This window comes from Helianthus annuus, chromosome 4, assembly GCF_002127325.2.
Source record: "Helianthus annuus cultivar XRQ/B chromosome 4, HanXRQr2.0-SUNRISE, whole genome shotgun sequence".
NCBI classification, from domain to species: domain Eukaryota; kingdom Viridiplantae; phylum Streptophyta; class Magnoliopsida; order Asterales; family Asteraceae; genus Helianthus; species Helianthus annuus.
Genome location: NC_035436.2, coordinates 45,360,504 through 45,386,964, shown reverse-complemented (window position 1 = coordinate 45,386,964; position 26,461 = coordinate 45,360,504). Strand labels below are relative to the sequence as shown.

General features: G+C 41.3%; 3 protein-coding genes and 1 long non-coding RNA gene across 4 annotated transcripts; 3 read left to right on the top strand and 1 right to left on the bottom strand.

The window, feature by feature from the left end:
• Nucleotides 1-1,471: 1,471 nt before the first annotated feature.
• Nucleotides 1,472-6,752, bottom strand: LOC118491476. Its single transcript, XM_035989295.1, has 5 exons — nt 6,023-6,752; nt 4,913-5,731; nt 4,004-4,825; nt 2,157-3,871; nt 1,472-1,483 (listed from the first exon to the last, which is right to left on the bottom strand). The coding sequence occupies exons 1-5, from the start codon at nt 6,750-6,752 to the stop codon at nt 1,472-1,474; spliced, it is 4,098 nt and encodes a 1,365-aa protein (XP_035845188.1).
• A 5,579-nt stretch (nt 6,753-12,331) lies between these two features.
• On the top strand, nt 12,332-13,832 carry LOC110936227 (E3 ubiquitin-protein ligase RNF5). The gene is made up of 2 exons (XM_022178570.2): nt 12,332-12,461; nt 13,001-13,832. The coding sequence occupies exon 2, from the start codon at nt 13,028-13,030 to the stop codon at nt 13,703-13,705; it is 678 nt and encodes a 225-aa protein (XP_022034262.1). The 5' UTR covers nt 12,332-12,461; nt 13,001-13,027; the 3' UTR covers nt 13,706-13,832.
• A 3,512-nt stretch (nt 13,833-17,344) lies between these two features.
• Nucleotides 17,345-19,016, top strand: LOC110936226. Its single transcript, XR_002589829.2, has 3 exons — nt 17,345-17,601; nt 18,490-18,657; nt 18,839-19,016. It is a non-coding gene; the product is annotated as an uncharacterized LOC110936226 (long non-coding RNA).
• A 4,009-nt stretch (nt 19,017-23,025) lies between these two features.
• On the top strand, nt 23,026-24,883 carry LOC110933263. The gene is made up of 3 exons (XM_035989294.1): nt 23,026-23,126; nt 23,557-23,626; nt 24,326-24,883. Exons 1-3 carry the CDS (start codon nt 23,026-23,028, stop codon nt 24,881-24,883), a joined length of 729 nt encoding a protein of 242 aa, XP_035845187.1.
• Nucleotides 24,884-26,461: the final 1,578 nt, after the last annotated feature.

Below are 26,461 nucleotides of genomic sequence, written 5' to 3'. Positions count from 1 at the left end.
AACAAAATCCTGATGATTCTTGGGGTAACCCAGCTTGTGATGATATGCCTCACGTCCCCCGTTGGAGCCTTACTCAGGGCTCTCGAATGACTGACTTGCAGAACTGTCATGAGTTTTTCTCTTTGTCTCTTCCGCCTGCAGAGAGAATGTTTCAGAAAAACCGCAGCCGCTTTGCTCTTTTAGATGATCATGTTAGGGCTGGGGTTAACTTCTTTGCCACTTCTCAGGAGATTCTTCGCGAATGGCGATCTATGGGAGAAGAAACTCTGGAGTTTGAAGAGGCTAAGAAGGCGTTTTCTGAAGAGAGAGAAAAATTTAACACAGAGCAAAAAGGTTTGCAATGGCGAGTTGCGGATGCTGAGCAGAAACTCGAAGAGCAGAAACAGTTGAATGAGCAAAAGCAAAAGGATTGGGAGTCGGCATGTGCTCGTACGAACGCGGAGATGCAGTCGCAGCGTGATGCTATTGTGCGGCTGTCTGGTGAGAAGACGGCCCTTGCGGATGAGGCTCATCAGGCGCGTCTTGCTGCGGAGAAGAAAGAAAAAGAAAACATTGCGCGGATCGATAAGCTAGAGCTTCTTGCGCAGGAGAAGGCTGCGGAGTGTGAAACTGTTCAGCGCCTTCTTGATGAGAAGGCGGCTGAGTGTCGAGCTTCTGAGCTTCTTGCTGAGGAGGCCTCAGCTGATAGTAGGTGGTTGCTTTCCCGCGGCGTTCCTTTGGTAATGTTTTTGGTTTTCTCATTTTGTTTTTGTGTTTGCGTATTCTTGTTCTTATTCGGTCTCGTTCTCATGCAGCTTGCTGATCGTATCTTACATTCTGATGAACTTGCGCGCTATATGTTTGAACTGGGTAAGGCCGGGTATAATAGTGGACGCAAGTTTGGGTATGCTGAAGGTAAGCTTGCGGCGGTGAACAATGAGAAGGATTTTCACTTCGAGCTGTATAAAGAGGATTGTGATGCTACTTATGCTGCGAAGCGAAAAGAGTTCTCGACGCTTGATTTAGCTGTTGTTCGGGCTTCTGGGAAGTTGGCTCTCAAAGCGAATGGGGTAGCTTTGTTGAAAAAGGCCTTGGGAGAAGATGGCGATGATGCTGCTGGAGGTGCTGGCTCCAGCCATGTGTGATAGGTTGTTTCCGGCCTGCGTGCCATGTGTGGCCCTGAATGGGCTTGTAATGGTTGCTTTTGAGACAATTTGAAATTTCTTACATGTGGTGTTATGTATTTGACAGATGTGTTGTTACTTTGATTATGATTATGCAAATTTTGAAATCGTCATAATATGTGCATGTTTTAATTACTTTGATTAGGTGTCACGAATGAATGATGGCGCTGACAGGTGATGTTGTGTTACTACAACGTTTTTATTCTGTCGTTTAAGTATGCGCGCTGGCATGTGACATACGAAGTGATCGAGTTGCAGGTTATTGTGTGAGCTCAGCTGGGATCACAGCCTTGGGAGCATTACAATGTTTAGTTGCCTTGCTGTCGATATTTTCGTGTTTATGTGGGCACGAAGTTATGTTTTTTTTTTGGCGTTTTGTAGGCTTTGGTTGTGTTTCTGACCCGGCTGTTCACTTGGTTGTGACGAGCCTTGGAGGTCTACAACGTTTCCTATGGTCGAGCCATTGATGTTTTCGTGTACGCCCGAAGTAATAAATGCAGTTGTGACAAAAAATTTGCATGAAATAAAGGTAGCCAAACACTTCTTGTATTAAGTAAATGTGTCGGCGATTCGCCCTATACGATTACATGTTTATATGTAGCATTTTCGTAACTGTTGGGCATTCCAGGTTCGTGGAACCTCTTTGTCGTTCATGGTGCGTAGCTTGTATGCTCCCTTGCCGAGGACCTCATCGATGATGTATGGGCCTTCCCATTTGGGAGCCAGTTTCCCAGGCTTTTCTGCGTTGGACGCTTCATTGTTCCTTAAGACATAATCGCCTGGGTTGAAGGTGCAGATCCGGACTCGGGAGTTGTAATACTTTTCAAGCTTGGATTTGTATTTGGCTTCATTGATTGCAGCCATCTCCCTTCGTTCTTCTAGGAGGTCCAGGTCGATCCTCCTTTCTTCTTCATTATTGATCAGATTCATGGAGAGCATTCTTGGAGATGGAAGCCCGATTTCTGCTGGGATCACAGCTTCGGACCCATAGACCAAGCTGAACGGTGTTTCTCCATTGCTTGTCTTGGGCATTGTTCTATGGGCCCATAATATGCTTGGTAGCTCGTCGACCCATCCTCGTCTTTTTTCACCGAGTCTTGCTTTGATGCCATCAACGATGCTCTTGTTGACTGCTTCAACTTGACCATTCCCTTGCGGATGTGCGACCGACGAGAAGGTATGTTCAATGTTTAGTTCCTTGAACCATCGTTCGAGATCATCTGCTGCAAAGTTTGTACCATTGTCGGTGATGATTCGGAGTGGCAGGCCGAACCGGCATATGATTTGTTCCCAGATGAATCGTTTGACGACTGCCGATGTGGTTGACGCAAGTGCTTTTGCTTCCACCCACTTGGTGAAGTAATCGACCGCGACGATGATGAACTTGACTGCCCCCGGAGCTTCTGGGAAAGGGCCCACCATGTCTATGCCCCATTGCTGAAAGGGCCATGCGGTTGTTACTGGCACCAACTCGTTTTTTGGATGCATGGTTTTTGGTGCATGCCGTTGGCAGCCGCTGCACTTTCTTAATTCCTTCACGGCATCGAGGTGCATTCCGGGCCAGTAGTAACCGGCGTTCATTACTTTAGCCACTACCATGCGCGGCCCGGCGTGGATGCCGCAGATGCCTTCATGTACTTCCCGGATCAGATAATTTGCATCGTCGGCGTCAACACATCTTAGCAGCGGGCCGAGATATGACTTTCGGTACAATATCCCGTCCGCCATCTGATAATGTTCTGATTTATACTGGATTTTCCGCGCCTCTGCTTTATTTTCTGGAAGTATCCCGGACTGTAGGTACATGATGATGGGTGTCATCCAGGACGTGGTTCCTGTTTGGATGACGCTGACTTCTCGGAGTGGAACAGACGGGTTGCTTAAAACTTCTATGCGTACGTCTTTGGCTAGGTGCTGAAAACTTGTCGACGCAAGCTTGCTTAAGGCGTCTGCCGGCTTGTTTTCACTGCGGTTTATGTGGTGCACCTTGTAAGAATAGAAGGTTTGCAGCAACGTCTTTGCCTGGTTGAGATAAAGTGCCATTATGTCGCCCTTGGCTTCGTATTGGCCGTTGATTTGGCCTGCCACTAACATGGAGTCCACATGTGCCTCAATATGTCGGACTCCCATTTTGATTGCCAAACGCAAGCCGGCCAGAAAGGCTTCATACTCTGCTTCGTTGTTTGTGCTCTTGAAGTCTAGGCGTATGGCGTAAGTGAACTCGTGTTTGTCAGGGCTTACTAGTCGTAGCCCCGCGCCTGCCCCATCTTCGTTGGATGCACCGTCTGTATACAGCAGCCATGGCTCTTCGGTTTGTTTTTTCTCTGCTTTCTCCATCGCCTTACACTCTCTGTCTTTGTCATCCGGGACTTCCGTCATGAAGTCTGCCAAAACTTGGCCTTTTATCGACGGTCGTGGTCTGAAGACTACGTTGTGTCCTCCTAGCTCTATCGCCCATTTGGCCAACCTTCCTGATATTTCCGGCCTTGCTAGGATATTCCCAATATTGTAATTTGTTAACACGTGGATGACGTGATTGGCGAAATATCGGCGCAGCCTTCTTGACGCGTGAATCAGTGCAAGGACAAGCTTTTCCATGATTGCGTATCTTGTTTCTGGGTCGGTTAAGGTTCTGGACACGTAGTACACAGGTGTTTGGACACCTTGTCGATCGACCAGCAATACGGCTCCGACGGCCTTGTCGGAAGCTGAGAGGTACAAGACCAAAGGCTCTCCTTTGTTTGGTGCGGTTAGAGTTGGCAGCTTGATGAGACAGTCTTTCATCTCGCGGAACGCATTTTCTGCTTCCGGAGTCCATTGGAGTTGGGTTTTCTTCATGCAGTTGCGCAAGGTCTTGATGAATGGGAAGGATTTTGCCGCGTGGTTAGCTAGGAATCGATTGAGGGCTGCCAATCGTCCTGCGAGCTTTTGCATGTCTTTGATGCTTGCTGGTGAAGGCATCCTCTCTATGGCTTGGACCTTTTCTGGGTTCACCTTAAAACCATCTTTAGTGACTATGAAGCCCAAGAACTTTCCTTCCTCCATTCCGAATGAGCACTTTGCTGGATTCAGTTTGATGCTCACGCTGCGCAACGTGTTGAAGGTTTTCTGAATATTTGCCAGCATCGCGCTCTCCTCCTTGCTCATGATTACCAGATCGTCCATGTATACTTCTATGTATTTACCGATGGCGTCGCTGAATGTTTCGTTCATCAATCGTTGATACGTAGCACCTGCATTCTTTAAACCGAACGGCATCTTAGTGTAGCAGTATAGCCCCGTTGGCGTGCGGAATGCGGTTTTATCCTCGTCTTGAACAGCCATCTGGACCTGGTGATATCCTTTGTAGCAGTCCAGAAAACATTTCCACCGAAACGTTGCCAAAGAATCTATTTTCTCGTCTATGTCTGGCAAAGCATAGCAGTCGCGGGGACATGCTTTGTTCAGATCCTTGTAGTCGACACACATTCTCCAACTACCATTCGGTTTCTTTACCATTACTGGGCTTGCTACCCACGTTTGGTACCGGACTTCCCTGATGATTCCTGCGTTTAGCAGTTCTAACACTTGTTCTTTCATTGCGTCGTGTTTGATGTCTCCCAGATGTCGTTTAGTATGCACTACTGGCTTTGCATCCTCTGAGACATTTAGCTGGTGTTCCGCTATATGCCGTGGAACACCAACCATATCAGCCGGTGTCCAGGCGAACACGTCCATGTTGTCATGCAGTAATTTCTTTAGCGCCGCACGCGTTAGATCAGACATTGCGGGTCCCAGAGTGACTGTTTGTTCTGGGTACGCGCTATTCAATACCCATTTTTCTGCCTCTTTGCGCGGTGCGGGCTTGCTTGCTTTTGCCGGCCTGATTTCATCTGTTGCTAGCACTTCCTTGCTTGCGTATATCAACGCAATGCCTGTTTCGGTTGGAAAGCCTATGGCGGAGTGTGGTGCGGAACAGATCATGCTGAAATCTCCTTGGGATTCTCGTCCTAAGAGGATGTCATGTCTTGAATGTGCCGGTAGCACCATGAATGTGACTTCTTCGGTTCTTGAATTTCTCCCATCGGAAAGCAACACTGGGAACGATATTTGTCCTAGGGGAAAGACGGCCTCGTTGCAGAATCCAGTTAGTGGGTAATCAACTGGTTCTAGGCGCGCCTTATCCTCTTGGTCGAATTGATTGAAGCACTGTTCATATATGATGTCTGCGGTGCTTCCGGGATCAATAAAGATGTAATCTGTTTGGTAGTGGCCGATCACCCCTGGAATGACTATTGGTCGCTTTTCTCTTGGACCTCCCCTGACAACTGGAAACACTACTTGCTTCTCGCGCCATAAATCATCCTGCGCGCGTTTGTTGTAGTTTTTCCTTGGTCGCCGTGGACCTCCTTGCACCATATGAGTTTCTAGCTTTCTGAGCTTCTTGTTGTCTGGACCTTCATCTCTTCGTTGTATCTGGCGGTAATCGCGCTTTCCTCCTTTGACTAAGTGACCGAGCTTTCCGTCTCTTAGAGCTCTTTCGATTTCTTGCTTCAAGCTAAAGCAATCATCGGTCAAGTGGCCCGTATCTTTGTGGAATTCACAGAAGAGATTTGGGTCCTGACCCCTTTTGTTGCGCATTTGCAAGGGTGGTTTGAACTGATGGTTCTCTGTGGCTAAGACTTCAGAAGGTGTTTTGGTTAGTGGAGTCCACTGCTTTTCTCTATTTTCGCGCTTTACTTCTTTTCGATGGGCTATTTGATTGATCGTATGGCGTGCGTCGTCCCGTGGGGGGCTTCTTTCTCTGTTCCCAGAAGCCCTCCAGGGTTGATTTCTGCCCCTTCTGTTGTTTCGATCGTGATGGTTGTGTGCGCGCTGACGGTGATCGTCACCGGTCAGTTGCCTATCCGTCTGCGCAATGGTCTTGGCCGCTTCAATGAAGGTTTCCCAGTCTTTGGGTCCTCCATCTCGCCCTTTGATTCTTTTAACTAGATCGTCGCACTTGACCGCTCGCATGAAGTGTGCACGCATCATTTTCTCTGGTATGTCTCCGATCTCTAGACATTCTTTGTTATACCTTGTAATGAAATCTTCTACACTTTCATAATCTTTTCTCCATATGTTCAGACAGTCACCTGGATCCCTGGCTTGTCTTCGTTGCTGAGAAAAGTGTGCCAGGAACTTCTCTCGGAAGTCGACCCATGATTTGATTTTGCCAGCCGGTAAGTTGTCGAACCAAATGCGCGCCGCGCCAACGAATGTCTGAGCAAACAGGTGGCACCATGTTGGTAAGTTCCATCCGCCTGTTGCTCCTGCGCCTTTAAACACCTGGAGGTGATCGTCTGGGTCCGTCAACCCATTGTATTTACCTACGTTGTGTGGTAACTTCGTTTTGTCGATGGCCGCGCACGCGATTTCTGGAATGAATTTTGAATTTTCAGCCATGTCCTCAGGACGATAGCTCAAGGTATAGTCATGCTCTGCTTTGGGGTTGTACCCCGCGCGCTTGGTTGGTTTGTATGCCTCGTGTTCTGGAGGAAGTCTGCTGAACACTGTGGATTCTGCCTTGTACGTTGGGTCGTCTTCCTCCTCTTCCCATTCTTTATTCATGTTGCGTGCGCCCAAGCGGGTTTGGATCGGCCTTCGTTGTAGATTGGAAGTTTGGACGAAGTTGCTCTCTGTTTCAGCATAGGTATCGCGCGTGTCTTGTATGCTGGGTCTTCTGACCTGTTGCACTGGTTCTCTTTCTGGTCGTAAGTTCCACGCGTTTGTCTGCTGAGCCGTGTGTGTACTCAGAGACCTTGGTTGTGGAGTTACGAATGCTGATTGGTTAGCCTGTGCTTGGAGCAAGGCTTGTTGTGCGCTGAGCTGCGTATAAACGAGGTTTATAGACGCCATCTGTTCGGCATACCAGGAAGCCAGAGTTTTTCCTTCGGGTAGCCCTAAAAGTGCAGAATAGTTGAGTTGTGCTTGTTCCGATGGCACAGAAGGGCCTGGTCCATGGCTTACAGTCTGCATCGGTGGTGGGGTTTGGTGTAATATCCCCGTTGGAGGTTGGAGAGCAGCCCCGTTTGTGGTTTGAGTAATGATTCTTGCTGGTGTTTGGAAAATGGGTCCAGTTGTGGTTTGGCTAGCAGCCCTGGACGCACTTCCAAAAATGGATGGAAACTCGTTGTTCAGCTGACCTTCTTGGATGGTCTCGTTCCTTTGACCTCGTTGGACGTGTGCCGTGTCCGAAACGAGTTCAAAACAAGAGACTTCTCCGTCAGCTGGGTGTGAATGATTCTGGTCTGCCATTTTCACGAGTGTTTTCGAAAAGAGAAAAAGAGGTGAGAGTGGTCTTGCAAAAAAGCGGATGGCGCCAATGTTGAAACAATGGTTAGCACAAGGATAACCAAGAGGGTCGTTTCACTTATGGGGTTCAACCTCTTCTCTTGCTCGTATCAAAGGCTTGGGATCTGCAAAACAGTAGCACCGTCAGTCTCGTTAAGAGGGAGAAAGGGGTTTTCCCTCTTAACCAGGCTCCGGCGTGAGAATAAGTACTGCTCTGAGATGAATAAAACAGTGTGTGTATAGAGTGAGTAAAGAGAGCCAAGATCCTTAACCTGAATGATGAAGGGTCCTATTTATAGCCGGATGGTGAAGAAGGAGGAAGCAGCTGTGCCAGCTGTGGGTGTGCGCCAGCTGTCCGACCAAGGGGAATATCCTCTTGGTCTGCTCTGTCGTGAAGGGTGTAGTGGTACACGTGGCGTCCTTCTATTCGCTTGCGCTGGGTACCTCGTACTGGTCACGTCAGACCTGCTCCCTGGATTGTCGCAGGCCTATGTGGCCTTCTCTCAATGGTGACACGTGTTGTCCTTTATGTTGGGCAAAGCATCTTTGATGCCAGCTATGAACCGCCTAGATGTCTTCTGGAAGCTTCTAGAAGGTTCTGGTGACATGGGTGCCTTGTGTGCACAAAAAGTGGTGTGGTCCCTGCCATGTAGGCAGGGAATTAGGACCATACCTCTTCAGACATGGACGGTTTTATTGTTTCCCATGGTCATCGCCAACTCTCTATCCATTATGATTCTGTTCTTTATGGTACTGGTGTTCTGGATGGAGGTCTCTATAGATTAGAACTAGATGATGGTTTTTCCAAATCTTTGTTGTCATATAACATTAATGAATCACTCACAAAGATGGAAGAGAAACGAGACTTAAAGACTTCATCCATGTTGTGGCATCAGCGTTTAGGCCACATTTCAAAAGAACGATTAAATCGTCTTGTGAAGGATGAAGTCTTACCTCCTCTCGATTTCTCTGATTTTGGAACATGTGTCAAATGTCTTAAAGGTAAAATGACATTAGCGAATAAGAAAGGTGCCACAAGGAGTTCTAATTTATTAGAACTCATTCACACTGACATTAGTGGCCCCTACCAAATCGCTGGCATAACAGGACATACTTCATTTATCACTTTTATTGATGATTATTCTCGTTACATGTACTTGTATCTTATTAAGGAGAAATCTGAATCTCTAACAACTTTTAAAGATTATAAGGCTGAAGTTGAAAAGCAATTAGATCGTCAGATTAAAGTTGTGAGATCAGATAGAGGCGGTGAGTATTATGGAAGACATACTGATGTGGGTCAAGCTCCTGGTCCATTTTATGAGTTTTGTAAGGGCCAGGGGATTGTGAACCAATACACCATGCCTGGTACACCTCAGCAGAACGGTGTCGCTGAAAGAAGAAACCGTACCCTTATGAACATGGTGCGCAGTATGTTAGCCAACACTAACTTACCATTATTCCTCTGGACTGAAGCGTTAAAAGCAGCTGTTCATATACTCAATAGAGTTCCTTCTAAGTCTGTCCCTAAAACTCCTTATGAACTTTGGACAGGAAGGAAACCGAGTCTTAAATATATGAAAGTATGGGGCTGCATTGCTGAAGCAAAACTTTACAATCCTTTCCTAAGGAAACTTGACCCTAAGACGGTTACCTGTTTCTTTATCGGGTACCCTGAGAACTCTAAGGGTTATCGTTTCTATTGTCCTTCCCATGTCACCCGTATTGTTGAAACCAAGCGTGCCGCGTTCCTGGAGGATTTCAAGGTCAGTGGGAGCAGTACCAACCCTTACGAAGAATTGCAAGAAGTACAAGACGCGGGGGGGGGGGGGGAGAGACTCGTCGCTTACCATTACTCCGATTACTCCTCTTGTACCCAATGCAATTATTGCACCTGAAGCTACTGCACCAACTCCAAATTCACCTCTACAATCAGAACCCATTATACCTCATAACGAAGGCACATCAAACGCTCAAAACCAAGACAACGCTGAACCCGATAATCCACTCAGGAGGTCATCCAGGCAAAGAAGGCCTCCTAACTGGGATGATTATGTTACCTACCTGACTGAAATGGATCCCGGAAAGCTCAATGATCCTATCTCTTACAATGAAGCCATTAGCAGTGATCAGTCTTCTGAATGGAATAAAGCAATGATTGATGAGCTTGAATCCATGAAGAAAAATGACGTTTGGGATTTGGTAGAATTACCCAACGGAGTCAAACCCGTAGGATGCAAATGGGTGTTCAAAACAAAACTGGATCCGAATGGGAACGTTGAACGCTACAAAGCGAGATTGGTTGCAAAGGGCTACACTCAGAAAGAGGGAATTGATTATCAAGAGACGTTTTCACCTGTCTCTCGTAAAGATTCATTAAGGATCGTCATGGCCTTAGTAGCTCATTTCGACTTAGAGCTGCATCAGATGGACGTTAAAACCGCTTTCCTTAACGGAGACTTGGACGAAGATGTTTACATGAAGCAACCTGAAGGCTTTGAGCCTGAAGGTCAGGAACATCTAGTCTGTAAGCTGAAGAAATCCATTTACGGGTTAAAACAAGCATCACGTCAGTGGTACCTCAAGTTTGATGAAGTCATGAAGAAGCAAGGTTTTATGAAGAATCAAGTGGATCAATGCACCTACCTCAAGATGAGTGGGAGCGACTTTACTATACTTGTCCTTTACGTAGATGACATTCTATTGGCAAGTAATAGTTTAGACATGTTGCATGAGTCGAAGCGTTTACTCTCGCATAACTTCGACATGAAGGATCTCGGAGATGCATCTTACGTCATTGGCATCGAAATTCACCGAGATAGAAACAAAGGGATCTTAGGATTGTCCCAAAGGGCCTACATAGATCGTGTCCTTACACGATATAACATGCAACAGTGCAAACCCTCCGTCGCTCCAGTAGTTAAGGGAGATGTTTTCGGTTCATTCCAGTGTCCGACAACAGAGGTTGAGAAGGAGCAAATGAGCCAGATACCTTACGCGTCAGTAGTCGGGAGCTTGATGTATGCTCAAGTCTGTACTCGTCCAGATATCGCTTATATTGCTGGAATGCTAGGCCGTTATCAGACTAATCCTGGCTTAGATCACTGGAAAGCAGCTAAGAAGGTACTTCGATATCTGCAAGGGACGAAAGACTATAAGCTGACTTATAGAAGAAGTGATCATTTAGAAGTGGTGGGCTATTCTGATTCTGACTTTGCCAAATGCAAAGATGACAAGAAATCCACTTCGGGCTATATCTTTATGTTAGCAGGCGGCCCTATCTCTTGGAAGAGTCATAAACAACAGTTGACCACAACTTCCACAATGATGGCGGAATACATTGCTGTCTATAACGCAACCTGTCATGGAATGTTGATTAGAAACCTGGTCACTGGACTCAAAATCGTTAATTCCATTTCTAGACCATTGAAGCTTTACTGTGATAATTCAGCTGCCGTTAGTTTCTCGAACAGTAACAGTTCGACTGGAGCTGGTTTATATCTCGATACGAAATATCTATTTGTACGTGAACGAGTTGAGGAAAATAATCTTTGTATCGAGTATATTAGTACTAAGGATATGCTTGCGGATCCGATGACTAAAGGTCTCCCTCCTAAGGTTTATGAAGAACATGTTCGGAATATTGGATTTAGTAAAGACCTTATTTGAGCATATTGTACTAGCTTATGTTTTATGATTAATGAAATTTCCTCAAAGTTTGATTTTGTATGTCTGTTAGAATATGTTCAACCGGTATAATGGCATATAGACAAATAAAAGTTACAAATCAAACAAAGGGCTTACGCGTATTTTGATCATGATGATTAGGTTTTAAATTAAGGCTATAGTATGATTAATGGGGGTCCTGAGTCGCATAATGATTCAACGGCTGTATTTTTCTGCTATAGTACTTGTTTAAGGCTAAAATGAGTGTTAACTCCTGATCAGGCTTATCTAATACTCATAGTAAATGATTACTCGGCTAAGTGTGAGAATGTAAGATTAAATATATTACGTATTAATATTTAATCTATAGCCATCATAATCATTTACATTATAGAGATCAAAATATATTAGAACCTATTATTTAATTAGTTGGTAATTGTTGATGGACCATATTACCCTTAGTAACTAATTAGGTTTCCTCCTGGGTGCTTATATAAGGAGAGTTATGTGGAGGTTTAGGGGTTACTCAGTTACACAATTACACCACCCCATTAGCCATAACATCATCACGAAACCTCCTCTCCTAACCGATACCCCTTTCGGTTTCTAAGTCCCCATCATCAGTCAGCACCCTAAGGAGGAACCAGATCAAGATGACAGGCATGTCGAACTCCCTCACAGGATTCTCCTCTGCACTATCTGCTGTGACAGGTATGATTTATATTGTTTTCCTTCATGCACAAACAGAACTGAACCAACAGCTCGACACAAACCTGTTTCGAAAGGCAAACCATACAGAATCGAATCAGTTTGAAATCTGGGTTCAATGTCTTATTTAACTACGGGTAATCCCAAACCGGTTTCAAAACTGGATTCAATGTATATATGCTCAAACCAGAGGATCGGACCGGATTCGAACCAGCTTCAAAACTGGATTCAGATCAGTTTATTGGTCTAGTATCCGGTTTCAGATTCGGATCCGGATCCTATTTTGTTGAGCACCTCTAATTTGAGTTAAGATCTTAAAAAAAAAAAAGACTCTTAAACCATTTGAGCCAGGCCGTTAACTAAACCAGCAGGGCAAAGCCCAAAAAAACTGAAACCAATCTCAGAAGCCCAAACTTGATGGGCCCACGTTGTCGAAAACGATTCTTCCAAGAAACCGTCAAGTTTCAACGATTTCCCAAAGTCAAGGAATTATTTAAGAAAAGGTTGATTCCTGGTTGGTTGTGTTGATAACCTGGAATCTTGGTAACGTTAATCAAGGAGTATTTATTTATATAACTGCTGCCGGAAGTCTGTTTCTGTATTTTTCCTACGGTGAGTAATCTCTGTCTCCTTTCATGATGTTTTTAGTTGTAATTGCTTATTTGCTGCTACTTGTTTATATGATTTGGTGATTGATTGTGTTAAAAGTAGTATATGATTTGAATTATTTTTTATTAAGACTTGAAATTGATCTTCATGTTTTATTAGGTTTTTTTGAGCTTTCATGTTTAGTCTAAACGGGTCACAAGTTTACTTGAGGGTCCTTTGGGTTGACCCGTTTGGTTTCAATATGTTTTACAAGGATAAAAGAATCGAATGTTTTGTGCCAAATTTACAAGGATAAAAGAGAAAGAAGTATTTGATTTTATAGTCTAAATGTAATTATGTTATACACATTTTATATGTTTTTTTTTTTTTTTTTTTTTTTTTTTTTGTTGTAAATTTGTAATTTTGGAGGATAAATATGCAAAAAAATAAAATATAATAAATTTTTTGGGTAAACAGGTCGTGGTCATGTCAACACAATTTACGGGTTCGTATTCTCTTTGGCTAAATTCGTCGTTTATATAAACATCTGGTGATTTTTTCAGGGCCATTGAGCATTTGTTCCAAGAGAGATGTCTGCTAGGTTTGGAGAAGTGCCGAGCGGGCCAACCCAAGGACCATCTACCAACAGTAGCGACGCTGGTGATTTCGAGTGCAACATATGCTTTGACTTGGCCCAAGACCCGATCGTGACATTATGCGGGCATCTTTTTTGCTGGCCCTGTCTTTACAAATGGCTTCACCTACATTCACAATCTCAAGAATGCCCAGTTTGTAAAGCCCAAATCGAAGAAGAAAAGTTAGTCCCTTTATACGGTAGAGGCAAGGACTCAACCACTCGAAGATCAAGACCCGTTCCTGATGACGAAATCCCACATCGGCCCACGGGCCAAAGACCAGAAACCGCTCCTCCACCAGATCCAAATGCATTTGGTCAACATGGGTTTGGCCCGTTTGGATCAATGGGCAGTTTTGGGCCTCCAATGAATACAAGTTTTGGGAACTTTAGTCTTTCATTTGGCGGTTTGGTTCCGTTTTTCAATTTTCAGATGAACACGTTTTCGGGCCCACAGATGTTTGGAAACGGGCCTCCTCGCATGGCTCCAACTCCGGTGTATCCTTATGGGGCCCATCATCATGCCCATTGGGTCCCTCAACAGAGAGTTAACCGTCGTGAAACAGGGTTTTTCGCGGCATTGCCATTTTTGATAATTGGTTTTCTTTTCCTCATGGCTCTAATTTGGAACTGAGGTAATTTAGCTTTCAGTTGTTATTTGATGTTCCATAAGAATTTGTGTGTAAAGAAGACTAGTTGATTATTTGTATTTTGAGTATTTTTAGTAGTGTTGCTAGTAATAGTTGGTAGTTGAAGGTGCACTCGAGGAGTAAAGGATCACAAGGCGTGAAAAAAACAACTCACGTCTGAGATAAGAAAGCGTAATAATAAAAACTTCGTAAATATATATAATAGGTATAGGAAATTTATGTTACTCCTATTGTATAAAAGAACCTAATAATTAGCAATTAAAATCATTTAACTTATATTAAGAATTTTAAAAATAGTAACAATTAAGGCCACAAAAATCTTCCACCAATGGGGTAGTGGTCCATCGGCAAAGGCAAAACTTTTAAACACCTGGGTTTGAAAGGGGAAGGTCTTGGGTTCAAGTCTCACAGACGACAAGAATTAAAAGAAATTTCTCGTTCAAAAAAAAATAAAAAATAAAAAATAAATTAACGCTACAATTGAATATACACTTGGCCCAGTGCCCATGGGATTTTGGATAAAAAGTCAAGAAAAACTTTGCAGGTTCTTGTCTCTTGGCCCATTGCCCATGGAATTTTGGATAAAAAGCAAGAAAAAACTTTGCAGTTTGAATTGTTCATGATTACATAAGTTATGTGTGGTTGACTGTTATCATTTTCCACTATTCTTTGGGCATCATAATTCCCTAGGATAAACACCCATGTGACAATCTGTGTAACATTGTTTGTGGATTTGACTTATGAATAGTATGCACTTGTGTTTGCACTTTCATAACCCTCCTATCTTCTCCTTGTAATTGATACTTCTGTATTATATTTTGGTGTATTGATAATTTCATGATAAGAAGAATAATATATTTCAAGCCTTAAACCATGTGTAGTGGGTAAGTGAAATAAATGTCCCATCCTTCGGCATGAAGCGACACGTGGCTCCTAGTCAGCAGAGGAGCTTGATGTTAAAAATAGGTGTAGTGGTGAGTGAAACAAATGCCCCTTGCATTGATTAGACATTGAAATTAAATTAAAAAAAAATAAAAAAAAAGACCCCATCAAAAATATTTCATTGGCTCTTCTCTCTTCAACCAGGCGAGTTTAAGGGAATACGGTGTGGGAGCGGCAAACTCACCATCACCGATCGGCAACCCACGGCAAACCAATGCCAACATTTTGCCGCGTGGGTGTTTGACGAAATGGAGGGGTAAATCGGTGATGGAACACCGATTCGGCAAGAGGGAGAAGGAGAGAGAGGGAGGGTATTGTGGGTGGGGTCCATTCCTATCTCAACCAATCACACCTTTTTCCTTTTTTTTAAAAAAAATAGTTTACCACTTCACCAAGTGTTTAAACCATTGCCAACATTTTTCACCAAAGTTTAAATACTTTTGCCTAATTGACATGGCGCGCTCTCATTGGTCGGTTTTTTGGTTTGCCACTTTAAAGTGTTTAACCACTCCTTATACCCTAAGGAAACACCCAACCAAAAAAACCATCAAAAACGCCCCTGGGGGCGGTGACGCAGGCGTAAAGGGGCGTTTTTGAGGGAAAAAAAACGCACAAAACCCCTTCCACTACGGGTGGTCTTAACAATTGATGGGTATTCTTTGTTTGATCCATGTGAAGGGAAGGTGCATGCCTTGGTCATAGATGATAGGAATATTGTGGCTTGAAGACTGACTCATCCGAGTTAGCCAATGCTTAAATCCGGCTCATGGTTCTGCCTAACTTTCCCTACTTGTCCGACTGTCTGAGCAAGTTTGGCTAAATTATAATCTATTCAAACTAGGGCTGTAAACGAACTGAACGTTCAGTGAACAGTTCGTGAACCGTTCGGCGGGAAGTTCGTTTACGTTCGTTCGTTTAGTTAATGAACGAAGATGAACAAGAAATTTCGTTCGATTAGTTAAATGAACGAACACGAACAGATGTCTCGTTCGTTCAGTTGCGTTCGTGAACGTTCGGTAATGTGTCCGTGAACATTCGTTCATGTTTGTTTGTATATGTTATTCATTAAATATTTTTTAGCATCTATTTATTTTATATAAACTTTTATTATTGTTAATTCTTATTTATCTCATTACCCAAACTAATAAAATAGGAAACCCTGTTTAGCACCGTTCCCATTTCCTTCTCATTATGCACTTCGTCGATTTTATCTGTGTTCGTGAACCGTTCATGAACATGTTCCTTTCCTTAATGAACGAACACGAACAAAAAATTTTGTTCGGTAGGTGTTCATGAACCGTTCGTGAGCACATTATGTCCTTAACAAACGTTGTTCGTGTTCATGTTCGTTCAGTTCATTTACAGCCCTAATTCAAACCCTCTACTAATATACCTTGGTTATATTTTCTTCCCTTCAACAAGTTTAGTAATTTCTTTGTTTGATTCTACCGTAGATGAGTGTATTTTGTCTTGTTTTGATTAGAGTTTAGTCTAGTAATTAGCAAATGTCTTCTAATCATTTAATTCGTTTCCACAAAAAAGCTTCATGAATATCTATGCTTGGTGCGGAAATATGAAACGGATAAAGTTTTGGTAGCCAATCATCGACAAGTTCAATTCCAAATTATCCGGTTGGAAAGCAAAATCCTTAGCTGGGAGAGCCACTTTGGCTAAGGCGGTGCTTGGGGCGTTACATAACGAATATTTAAAGTCTCTTGAAAAATTTAGATGGAATTTGTTTGGTGAGTTAATAATGGTACCGACAAAATAAAGTGGATTGCGTGGGATAAGATGGTGGGTCCAAAACGCCATGGGGGCTTGGGGATAGGAGACATTCGTAGTTTAAATCTTTCTCTAATTGCTAAATAGTGGTGGGAGGTAAAAATTAAAAGGGACGCACTTTATGTAAAAACTATTAGAGCGGTGCAGTATAATAAAAATTTACCTCAGTGTATTCCTTTTAGCAACAGGATTGGGGGTGTATGGAAAGATATAGTCTTGGTGGATAAAGACTTTTCGTTTATTTGGATTACAAGTAGATCTAAATTTTGTAATGTTGATTGGTCTAGATGATTAGAGTTTAACACCAATGACCGTGACATTGTCTTGTAATTCGGGTTCTAGTTACTTGCTGGTCCGATTTCTGTATTTCTTTATATAGAAGTTTTGCAGTTAAAAAAATAAAATTCAATTAAAATAGTAGAAATGCCAAATTTATTAAGCTTAGGATGATGTTTTTATTCTTTTTAGTATACTGAAGGCATAAAATTCAATTAAAAATAATAAAAATGGCAAAGAATGACAAATGTAAAATGTCCATACATTTTTTCTCATGTCAGTCTTGGATTCAGACCTGTTATTACTTCTTTTGACCATCACTATTCTTTGGGACCATCGGTTCAAATTGATTTAAAATGAGTATAGTTCATAAATTTAAAAGAAAATGAAGATAAATAAATGTTTGTTTTATAAATTTGTATTTTATGGTATGAACGAATGAGCATCACATTGGATGTTTTTTGAAAAGTTATGGATGTATATGAGAGCATTTCCATCCACTCCATCAAATTAACCTCTATTTTTAAAATATAAAAAAACCTTCTAAAAACCTACTCCAACCTATCCACTATATCTATACTCTAACCTTAAATATTAAAAAAAGGCTACAGTAACTTTTTATACATAAAAAGCTACTCTACACTCTTCATTTCCAACCACCACCTCTTCCTATCTTCTCCCGCCCCTCTCCTTCCACACATCAACTACCAGCAACAAAATTAACGAATTCCCACTTCACAGGTTTGGATTTGTAAACGTTGAGGGTTCCGATTTGTAAACATAGGCTTCTATTGGAAACTAGGGTTCCGATTTGAAAAGGATTTTGCTATCAGCAAGTATCAACCGATTCATCCTTCACATCTCCATCCCTCTGCTATATGTAAGCTTTTTTTGTTCAATTTTTTTGGATTTTAAGTTTTGAGTCTTTATTCATGAAGTGGTTTGGGATGGGTTGAAACCAGTTTAGCTCATAACGATTTGGTCCATCTCTTGTTGATTTAGTGTTTCTCAGTTTGAGAGAGATATTATCAACTGAATTTATAATCAGGTTGAATTCTAGCTAGATTAAGTATAGCTCTATTTAGGATATTATCGCTTGAATTTATAGTTAGGTTAAATATAACTGTTTGTGATTAGTCATTTGCTTGCAGTTTATTCCATCAAAACTTTGAAATGGAACTCACCTGAATTATTAAGCTCCTTTTGAATTAAGTTGCAAATTGTTAAGTCTGTTGTTAAGTTTTATATATGTGTGTTAGTTAAATCACTTATTGATTTAGTGTTTCTCTGGTTGAGATATCATCAACTGAATTTCTACCTTGGTTGAATTCCTAGCTAGATTAGGTGGATTAGTGTAGCTCTATTTAGGATATTATCAATGAATGCATTTCTGTTGTTATGTCAAATTCATTCATTTCCTTGCAGTTAACTAAATCAAATATGTGAAATCCAAAAGTATATTTGATACAATCTCAAATTTTACATTTCTTTGTAGTGTATTAAGCCTTTCATATGCAAACTTCCACTGACATTCCAATTTTTCATTTGCATTCACCAGATTCTGTAATGACATTTTTGAATTTCAATTACTACATTTTAAATGTCACTATGAAGGTGATACTGATATGGGTGCGGCTACTGTTTGCATGTGACCCATGAACTGGCTTTTGAATTGGTCAATTGGTTTCTTTCGTTCTCGTTCATCTCTCAATCTTTTTTTGACGTTTTTCATAGAAAAAAACCTGCGTTTTTTGCTGAAAAACTGCAGTTTTTTGGCCAAACCGGGGTGAAAAGCGCAGAGGCGGAGGTTATAAACAACGAGGTTGCTGCCGATGACGGGAGACCTTCATCTCCGCCAGATGGTGAGGAGGAGTTCATTGATGATGATGGGACTGTGTACAAGTGGGACAAGACGCTTAGAGCCTGGGTTCCTCAGGTTAGTTGACTACACTACATTTTTGTTTTACATTACAGATGTCATTTTTTACTCAATTGTACACAATTTCATCGTCATGTTTGTTCTCTAATAGGCAGAATGAGTTGGGGTTAAAGATTTTAACAAAAAAGGAAAAAGGTAAATGGGTCAAACTAAAGTTTAGTTTGTGTTTTTTTTGCAGCCAAGATGACTGATGGTCGAGCAGCGACCCCGGCGGGACTTATTTCAGCATCAATAGCACATGCTTTTGCACTATTTGTTGCAGTTTCGGTTGGTGCTAACATATCATGGGGTCATGTGAACCCAACTGTGACATTTGGCTTGTTTGTTGGTGGCCACATTTCGCTTTGAGGAGTGTCTTGTATTGGATTGCTCAGTTGACAATTTTAAAAATAGTCGTAACTTTCTTTTTTTTTCTTGTTTAGTTTACAACGGAGTAATAAAAAATGTCAATGTTGGTGGTGAGTACAGAAAATTAGGTTAGAGCTTTTAGTGGAAAATGTTAATCACGTATTACAGAGTTCAAAAAAAAAAAAAAAACCGGAAGAAACATGCATTTGATGGTGCATCCAAGAACCCTACAGTGTCCTTTGGCCCAGCTGTGGTTCACTTGACATGGAATAGCCACTGGGTGTACTGGCTTGGCCCGTTTTTAGGTGCGGGTATAGCTGTGTTACGTTAATATGCAATTTCGATGGAGATTTCGGATGAGTCAAAATAGTGGGTAGTTAAGATTGTAAATGAAAGAAAGAGAAAAAAATAATAAAAAAGAATATAGAGATAAATATAAAGGATAGGATGTAGAGGGTTTTTTAAAATGGGAAGTAAATTTTAAAAAGTAGTGATTTTTTGTTAAATTATAGGGTTAAAGATAATGGAGTGGATGTGAATGCTCTGAGACAACTAATGTGAGATACTTAAAAAAACATTAGGTTGTTTGTCTTTGTTTTTGAGAGTTTCGTATTCGGAACACATGTCCTAATTATGTGGGCCCTACTAAATTTTACTCATACATAATTGCTTAATGCAATCTCATTTTTTTTAATTTCAGTGGTTGTACTTCCTTCTAAAATTTGTAAATAAATACAATAAGACCCCGTAGTGGGACGTTTTTTTAAAAAAAAGTTCAAAAAAAAAAAAAAAAAACGCCCGAAACCCATTACATAGGCCGTTTTTTTTAAATTCAAAAAAACCCCCTTGGCGTGGTTTGAAGCACGCCTTGCCCCCTTCTCCTTGTCCAATCATCTTTCATCTTCCTTTTTGTTATCCAATAAAATTTTTAGGTGTTTTTTCTTTATTTTATTTAATGCCCCAATAATGCCCCATCCCCACTACACCCATTTTAGAAAACGCCCAATAATGCCCCTTTGCTGACTGGACCGCCACATGACGTAAAATGCCCTAAGGTGGAGGCATTATCTTCCCCTTCCACCACACATGGTCTAACCCTTGTATTTTCTATTTTTTTAATAATTTGTATTAGGAAATATCCCTATTTCCAAATATTAAAATAACAACAACAACAACAACCATACCCAGTAAATCCCACAAATAGCAAAGCTACTTATAGGGTCTGGAAGGGTGGGATGTAGGCAGACCTTGCCTCTATCCATAGGGATAGAGAGGCTGCTTCCAGAGAGACACTCGGCTCGAAAACGAACAACAAACCAACACACCACGTCAAAGAATATAGAAATAAGAAGTCCCTCATACCAAGAAATTGATCCGAGTGACACAATATAATGTAAATCATTTGTAATAGCATGCATACAACATCATTTGGGCATAAACACAAGAAAGCAATCAGCGGAAAAGTCCCTTAAAGAGTAAGAAAAACCTACCTCCTTAAAATACACCTAAGACCTTACTGCAATATCTTCTAGAAGTCCTTAACCCTAATCCTACGCCTCCACGAAGTCCTATCTTGGACCATGTCCTCAGAAAGATGCAACTCTACTAAATCATGCCTAATCTGCTCATCCCATGTCAGTTTGGGTCTGCCTCTTCCTCTCCTCCCCTCGACAGTAAGAGTTTCCACTACTCTAACTGGTGTCGTCGTTTCCCTCCGCTTCACATGCCCAAACCATCTCAATCTCCCCTCCTTAATCTTCTCCGATATACTAGCCACTCCTAATCTTTCTCTAAAAACCTCATTTCTTATCCGATCTAACCTCGTGTGTCCACACATCCACCTCAGCATCCTCATCTCTGCTACCTCCATCTTGCACGCTTGTGTCTTCTTGATAGCCCAACAGTCTGTTCCATATAGCCTGTACATTTTAATCTCTTCCAAAGATTAAAATGTACATGCTAAACCATAACTAATCTTCAGGGCTCTTTCACGCTGCTATTCAAATAAATCTTATCTCTTATCATTCCATGGGTCTTTTTCTTATGTATATCTCTCCTAGATGCAAACAATTGGTAGTTGACTTTCAATGTTAATTTATCATTTGTGGTTATTAACCAAAACCCTCAAAATGTTATTCTTAAAGTTGAAAATAGTTACCTCAAAGCCTGAAAGTTTTAATGGATTAAAAAAAATAAGAAAATAACATGTTGTAGATCATGTTGTAATTAGTATCATTGGAACTTATATTAAACATGCACTCATCATTCTTTTTTCCACATTAAGTGACCCGTTTTCACATAATGTGTCAAACAACGTACTTTTTAGATGCAATTAATTTATAAACAAAACAATTTTTTTTTACATCAGACTACGCAATAGAACAATAACATTTGTTTACCTTAGTTATCCATTGTTGCGGATATGTATACTTTTGATTGAAAAATTCGAAAACGCCACCAACCACCGGTAATTAATAACATCTCATAAACAACGAAGAATCTGTTGTATTCCTTTTCAAAACTAAGCATATCTGTTTTCCTCTTAAATTGTAGGACTAGAAGGACCACCAATTGATACAGACGAAAAACTACTCATGTTTATTGCAAATACAATTCAATTGATCTGTAGTTGCAAATTCTTTCTTTAATATATAAAAGGTAAATAGTGGAATTTAAAAAATTATAAAAATGATACTTTTAGAAAGGAGAGTATAAAGAGTAAAAATGGAGATGCATTTATCCACACCCTTTATTAACTAACAATATTCGTGTTTTTTTAACTGCATAAGGTTAGGATGTCGTTAACCGGGTTAGTAGTTAGTATGTTAGTATCACCAAGTTAGTATCAAAATTTATCATTGTCTGGATTTGAACCCATGACCTCCAAGAGAAGCAAAACTTCTCACCTCTCTCTTGATTATTAAACCAATAGATCATTGGTTCTTAACAATTTATTATATTTTAAATTTTTTATGTAATATTGTGAAATATGTTTACAATAATTAATTATATACTTTTATGAAATATGATAAAAAATATATATTTTTTATCAAATTTATAAATCTCGAAGTATGTAATAATTTGTTTATCGTACTTTTTTACATTGTACTACCTTGTATACATAATTTGTTAAAGGGAAAATTACCAAAGTGGCCGTTTGACCAAGCCATTTTCCAAAATAGTCATTTGACCGGGCATAATGCACCCTCCCATCAAAGTGAACTCCCATATTTATGCACCTTCAATCCAACCACCAGCTAGCCGACACGTGTCCCTGAAGCCTGAACCGGCTTTATGCCGCGTCGCCTGGCAGCCGAGCCGCTTCCCCCCAAGCCAAGCCGCTTCACCGCCTGCCCACAAGTACAAGCCATGCCGCCTAATTTACAAGCCAAGCCGCGTAAAGTACAAGCCGAGCCGCGACAGTTGCATTTTTTAAAAAATATCAAAATATATAAAAAAACATCAAAAAAATATCAAAAAACATCAAAAAATATAAAAAAAAATCCAAAAATATCAAAATACTCTTTCTCTCCATATATTTAATAACTCGGTTGAATATTGTGAATAATGGAATTCATTTTTTATCTCTTTTCTCTTTATTTTTTATCAATTATTAATTTAATAATTTAATATTTTATTAAATTAAATAAACTAATATTTTAATAAATTATTTTCCGCCGCTATGTTAGATTCTTTGATTTGAAACTTTTATTATTATTAATTTGCATGTATCATTATGTTTTTTTAATTAATTTTTTTTTTAACAATTACTTAAAAAAAATGCACAAGAAACTAAGAAATATCGTTTATATAATTTTTTAAATAACTAATCATGATTTATATCGGAAATTTGTATATATTTTTATCGATAAGAGTTGAATTAGAAATAATAAACATTATACTTAAATCAATAACGAGAAGACAAAACACAGATGTGTGTAAAAGACAAAAAACAGATGTATATTTATACATACGAAATTATAAATAAAAAAACATGTCTAGCGGCTTGGAATTGGAATGAAACGGCTTGACCAAGGTGAAACGGCTTGGCGGGAAGCTGAAGCGGCTCGTTTGCAGGGTGTAGCGGCTTGGAAGTTTGATGAAGCGGCTTGGAACAGGTTATAGCGGCTTGGAGGTGTAGCGGCTTGGAAGTCTGATGAAGCGGCTTGGAATGGGGTAAAGCGGCTCGGCTTTAACATGAAGCGGCTCGGCGAGGCAGTCCTCATAGCGGCATAAATCAGGTGTTCTGCGAAGCGGCTTGGCTTGGGGGGGAAGCGGCTCGGCTGCCAGGCGACGGGGCATAAAGCCGGTTCAGGCTTCAGGGACACGTGTCGGCTAGCTGGTGGTTGGATTGAAGGTGCATAAATATGGGAGTTCACTTTAATGGGAGGGTGCATTATGCCCGGTCAAATGGCTATTTTGGAAAATGGCTTGGTCAAACGGCCACTTTGGTAATTTTCCCTTTGTTAAAATAAGTAATGTTAGTTACGGATTAACGGTGTAAAAAGAACCTATTTAAACAAGATAAAATTAAGTCTCATTCTATAGGCACCCCCCTCTTCCTGATTACACCCCTCTTTGTGAGAGGAAAACTGTCGGTCCTACGCATGCCTCACCTGTAAGTATGTGAGAGGAGGGGGGTGAAAAAAGTAAATAGGGGGGGTGTAGAAAGTAGCACCCTAAAATTAATAGCAAATGCAATGTTGAGATTTTTAGAAATAAAAGATTTTCTAAAAATTGGCATGAGAGTTCTAACAAAGTCAAAGACGGCACTGTTAGCGATATTATTGCATGTACGTATGTATATATTTAGAATGTATATATCTCCCTTTTATAAGGAGAGATTGTTTCCTGATTTCCAGCATTGTAATTCTTTATATATGATTTAATATCAATAGAAGAGATCACGTTTGATCACATGGTATCAGAGCGCAGTCGCTCTGGAACCTAACCCTACCCACCGCCGCTAATCGACCTCGGTCGCATAGCCGCTGTTCAAGTTTACGATCCATTCCAGCTTCTTTTTCGTTTTTTCCCTGGTCAATTTCTCGATGGATGACACTACAGCCGACAAGAACCAACCTCCCGCACCTTCCAGTTCGTCCTCAGCTCTTCATCCTGTATATTCTGTCAACAATATACAGCAGAAAATTCGAACTCTTGATGGAGAAAAAGTCTCTTACCATTCGTGGGGAGCCTTTTCAATCTTCATGCTACCGCGTATCGCGTCATCTCTCACATTGACGGTACGAAACCGCCAGCCTAGACCGATGCCAAATACCCGTCATGGAAAGAAATTGACTCTGTGGTCCTCCAGTGGATATATGGGACGCTCTCCGACGATCTTCTTGCCAAAGTTTTACAGCCTCAGTCCACCGCTCACCAAGCTTGGACCCGTATTGAAGGTATTTTTCTGAATAACAAAGGTGCTAGGGCTGCCACTCTTGAGGAAGAATTCACCAACTTGACACTCCAGTCGGTGTCGTCTCTTGAAGCCTATTTTCAGCGCCTTAAGGAGAACTCTGACCAGCTTGCTGCCGTCGACTGTCCCGTGACTGAAAAACGCCTTGTTCTAAAGTTGGTTCGTGGTCTGCCAACGGAGTATGACATGACCGGTGCCTTAATCAATCAAACGCTTCCCTCCTGGTCGGAAGCATGTGATATGCTTCTTCGGGAATACAACCTTCAAAAAGCCAGAGCCGCCATCACTCCTCCTGCTATGGCGGCCGCTACTATGGATAATCCTCCACCACAGCCTCGACCGGACAACCGTGACAACCGCCAAGACAGCCGTGACAACAGGGATTCTAGAAATCGAGACGGCTCCTCGTCTCGTCGCGGTCAACATCGTGGCCGTGGTGGTCGTGGTGGGTAGTCCCGATATTCGTATGGCCCACAACAGCAGAACGACCCCTATGGCTTCTTTGGGCCACCATTTTGGACCGTTCCACCTTGCCCGTTTCCTACACAAGGGCCATGGATGCCTTCTTGGTCTTTTCCGGGTACACATCCAACCGGGTCTCAACCTAGTACTCAGCCCGCTGCACCACTGTCACACCCCGATTTCCACGTGTTTCACCGGTGGGCCCGGTGGGGGATTACCGTGACGTAGTTGGCAACAATATAGTCAAACCACACAATATTTAAATGCACAGCGGAAGCATAAAGATAGATTATATTTCAACCATCGATTGTAATATCCAAGTATCACGAATAGTCGAAATAAATCCACAGGGGATCAAAATAAAAATATAATTATTGTTCAACAGATATTGGCATCCCAAGCTTGCGAGACTCTAACGATGCTAAGGAGTGGCCAGCCTATTTCGTACAGAACCTGCATTTAATCTTTTTGAGGAAAATACGTCTGTTTACACTGGTAAATACATTCAACCGACACTTTTGTAAAAGGTTTAATAAAATTGATTTGAATGCACAAGACACAAACTCTTTATAACTTGGGATAATTTATCAATTAAATCTTGTAAAAGAATTACATGTTCACTATGCGTTCGGTCGCCCGGGTCGTGCCGTGTTTAAGGTTAATAGACACGCCACAAAGCATAAAGCCATGGCGGGAAAACCAACGGTTATACCAATAATAATATAGACACATTTTCGGGTGTACGCCTACACCGTGTGTCGGGGTCGTGGCCATTTCGTAAAATGATGCCAAGGATATCCGGGACATGGTCATTAAGCTCCCAAAGGCGTAAAGCCAACAAAACCAATTTTTAAACGGGTCACATTGATAATACCCAACTACTAATGAGTTGGGGTCAATTGCCCGACCAAGCGGTATTTTAAATACCGTAACCCAAGCCCGTATAACGGAAAAATAAGTTAAAAGTATTTACCTGAGCAAGTAATAACCTCAATCAAACAAATGCAAGTATCTTTTACTGGTCTCCTATTCTGGAACGAAGGTTTATAACAACCTATTAGAATCCTAACGGGCCTTTAATTTAGCCTTAGCTTAGACCGGTCAGTTTCAAAGGATAATTACGGTTTAATCGCGTGAAAGGAGAAAACCGGGAATGGAATGTGGTTTGGACCCAACAAGTTTGAAGACTTGTTTTATAAGGGCATAATAACCACACTCTGGATTTTGAAGTGAAAACGATAAGGTTTGACACGTTTCGGCTAGTTTATGTAAACTAGTTACATAAACCGGACCGTGCGCGCAAAAGGCGTAACGGGTAACCGTAAGAGTCTTACACAGGTTTCCTTAGTCAATATGCTTTAAGGAGGTTGTGGTATGAGTAGGATACCTTTCATAATGCCCGTAACGAGTTAAATTCCTATATACGCCCCGTAGGGGTATTTCGGTCTTTTTAAAGATTATAAAAGAGGTTTCCGAGTTCTACAGGAAATCTGAGTTTTCCGAACAGCTTATGAAGTCCAAAATACTCTATTTATCATTTAAAATCAGTAGCAACTGGAATCGAGTCAA

What these genes read in the sequence shown, in the direction of transcription:
- LOC110936227 (XM_022178570.2), top strand. Translation starts at nt 13,028, where the DNA reads ATGTCTGCTAGGTTTGGAGAAGTGCCGAGCGGGCCAACCCAAGGACCA.
- LOC110933263 (XM_035989294.1), top strand. Translation starts at nt 23,026, where the DNA reads ATGAAACGGCTTGACCAAGGTGAAACGGCTTGGCGGGAAGCTGAAGCG. An exon ending in GATGAAGCGGCTTGGAACAG is followed by an intron (nt 23,127 to 23,556) that starts GTTATAGCGGCT and finishes CTCATTCTATAG; the next exon opens with GCACCCCCCTCTTCCTGATT. An exon ending in GTCCTACGCATGCCTCACCT is followed by an intron (nt 23,627 to 24,325) that starts GTAAGTATGTGA and finishes GTGGTCCTCCAG; the next exon opens with TGGATATATGGGACGCTCTC.
- LOC118491476 (XM_035989295.1), bottom strand. Translation starts at nt 6,752, where the DNA reads ATGAATAAAGAATGGGAAGAGGAGGAAGACGACCCAACGTACAAGGCA. An exon ending in CGCAATGTCTGATCTAACGC is followed by an intron (nt 4,826 to 4,912) that starts GTGCGGCGCTAA and finishes CACGGCATATAG; the next exon opens with CGGAACACCAGCTAAATGTC. An exon ending in CATCAAGACCTTGCGCAACT is followed by an intron (nt 3,872 to 4,003) that starts GCATGAAGAAAA and finishes TGTACCTCTCAG; the next exon opens with CTTCCGACAAGGCCGTCGGA.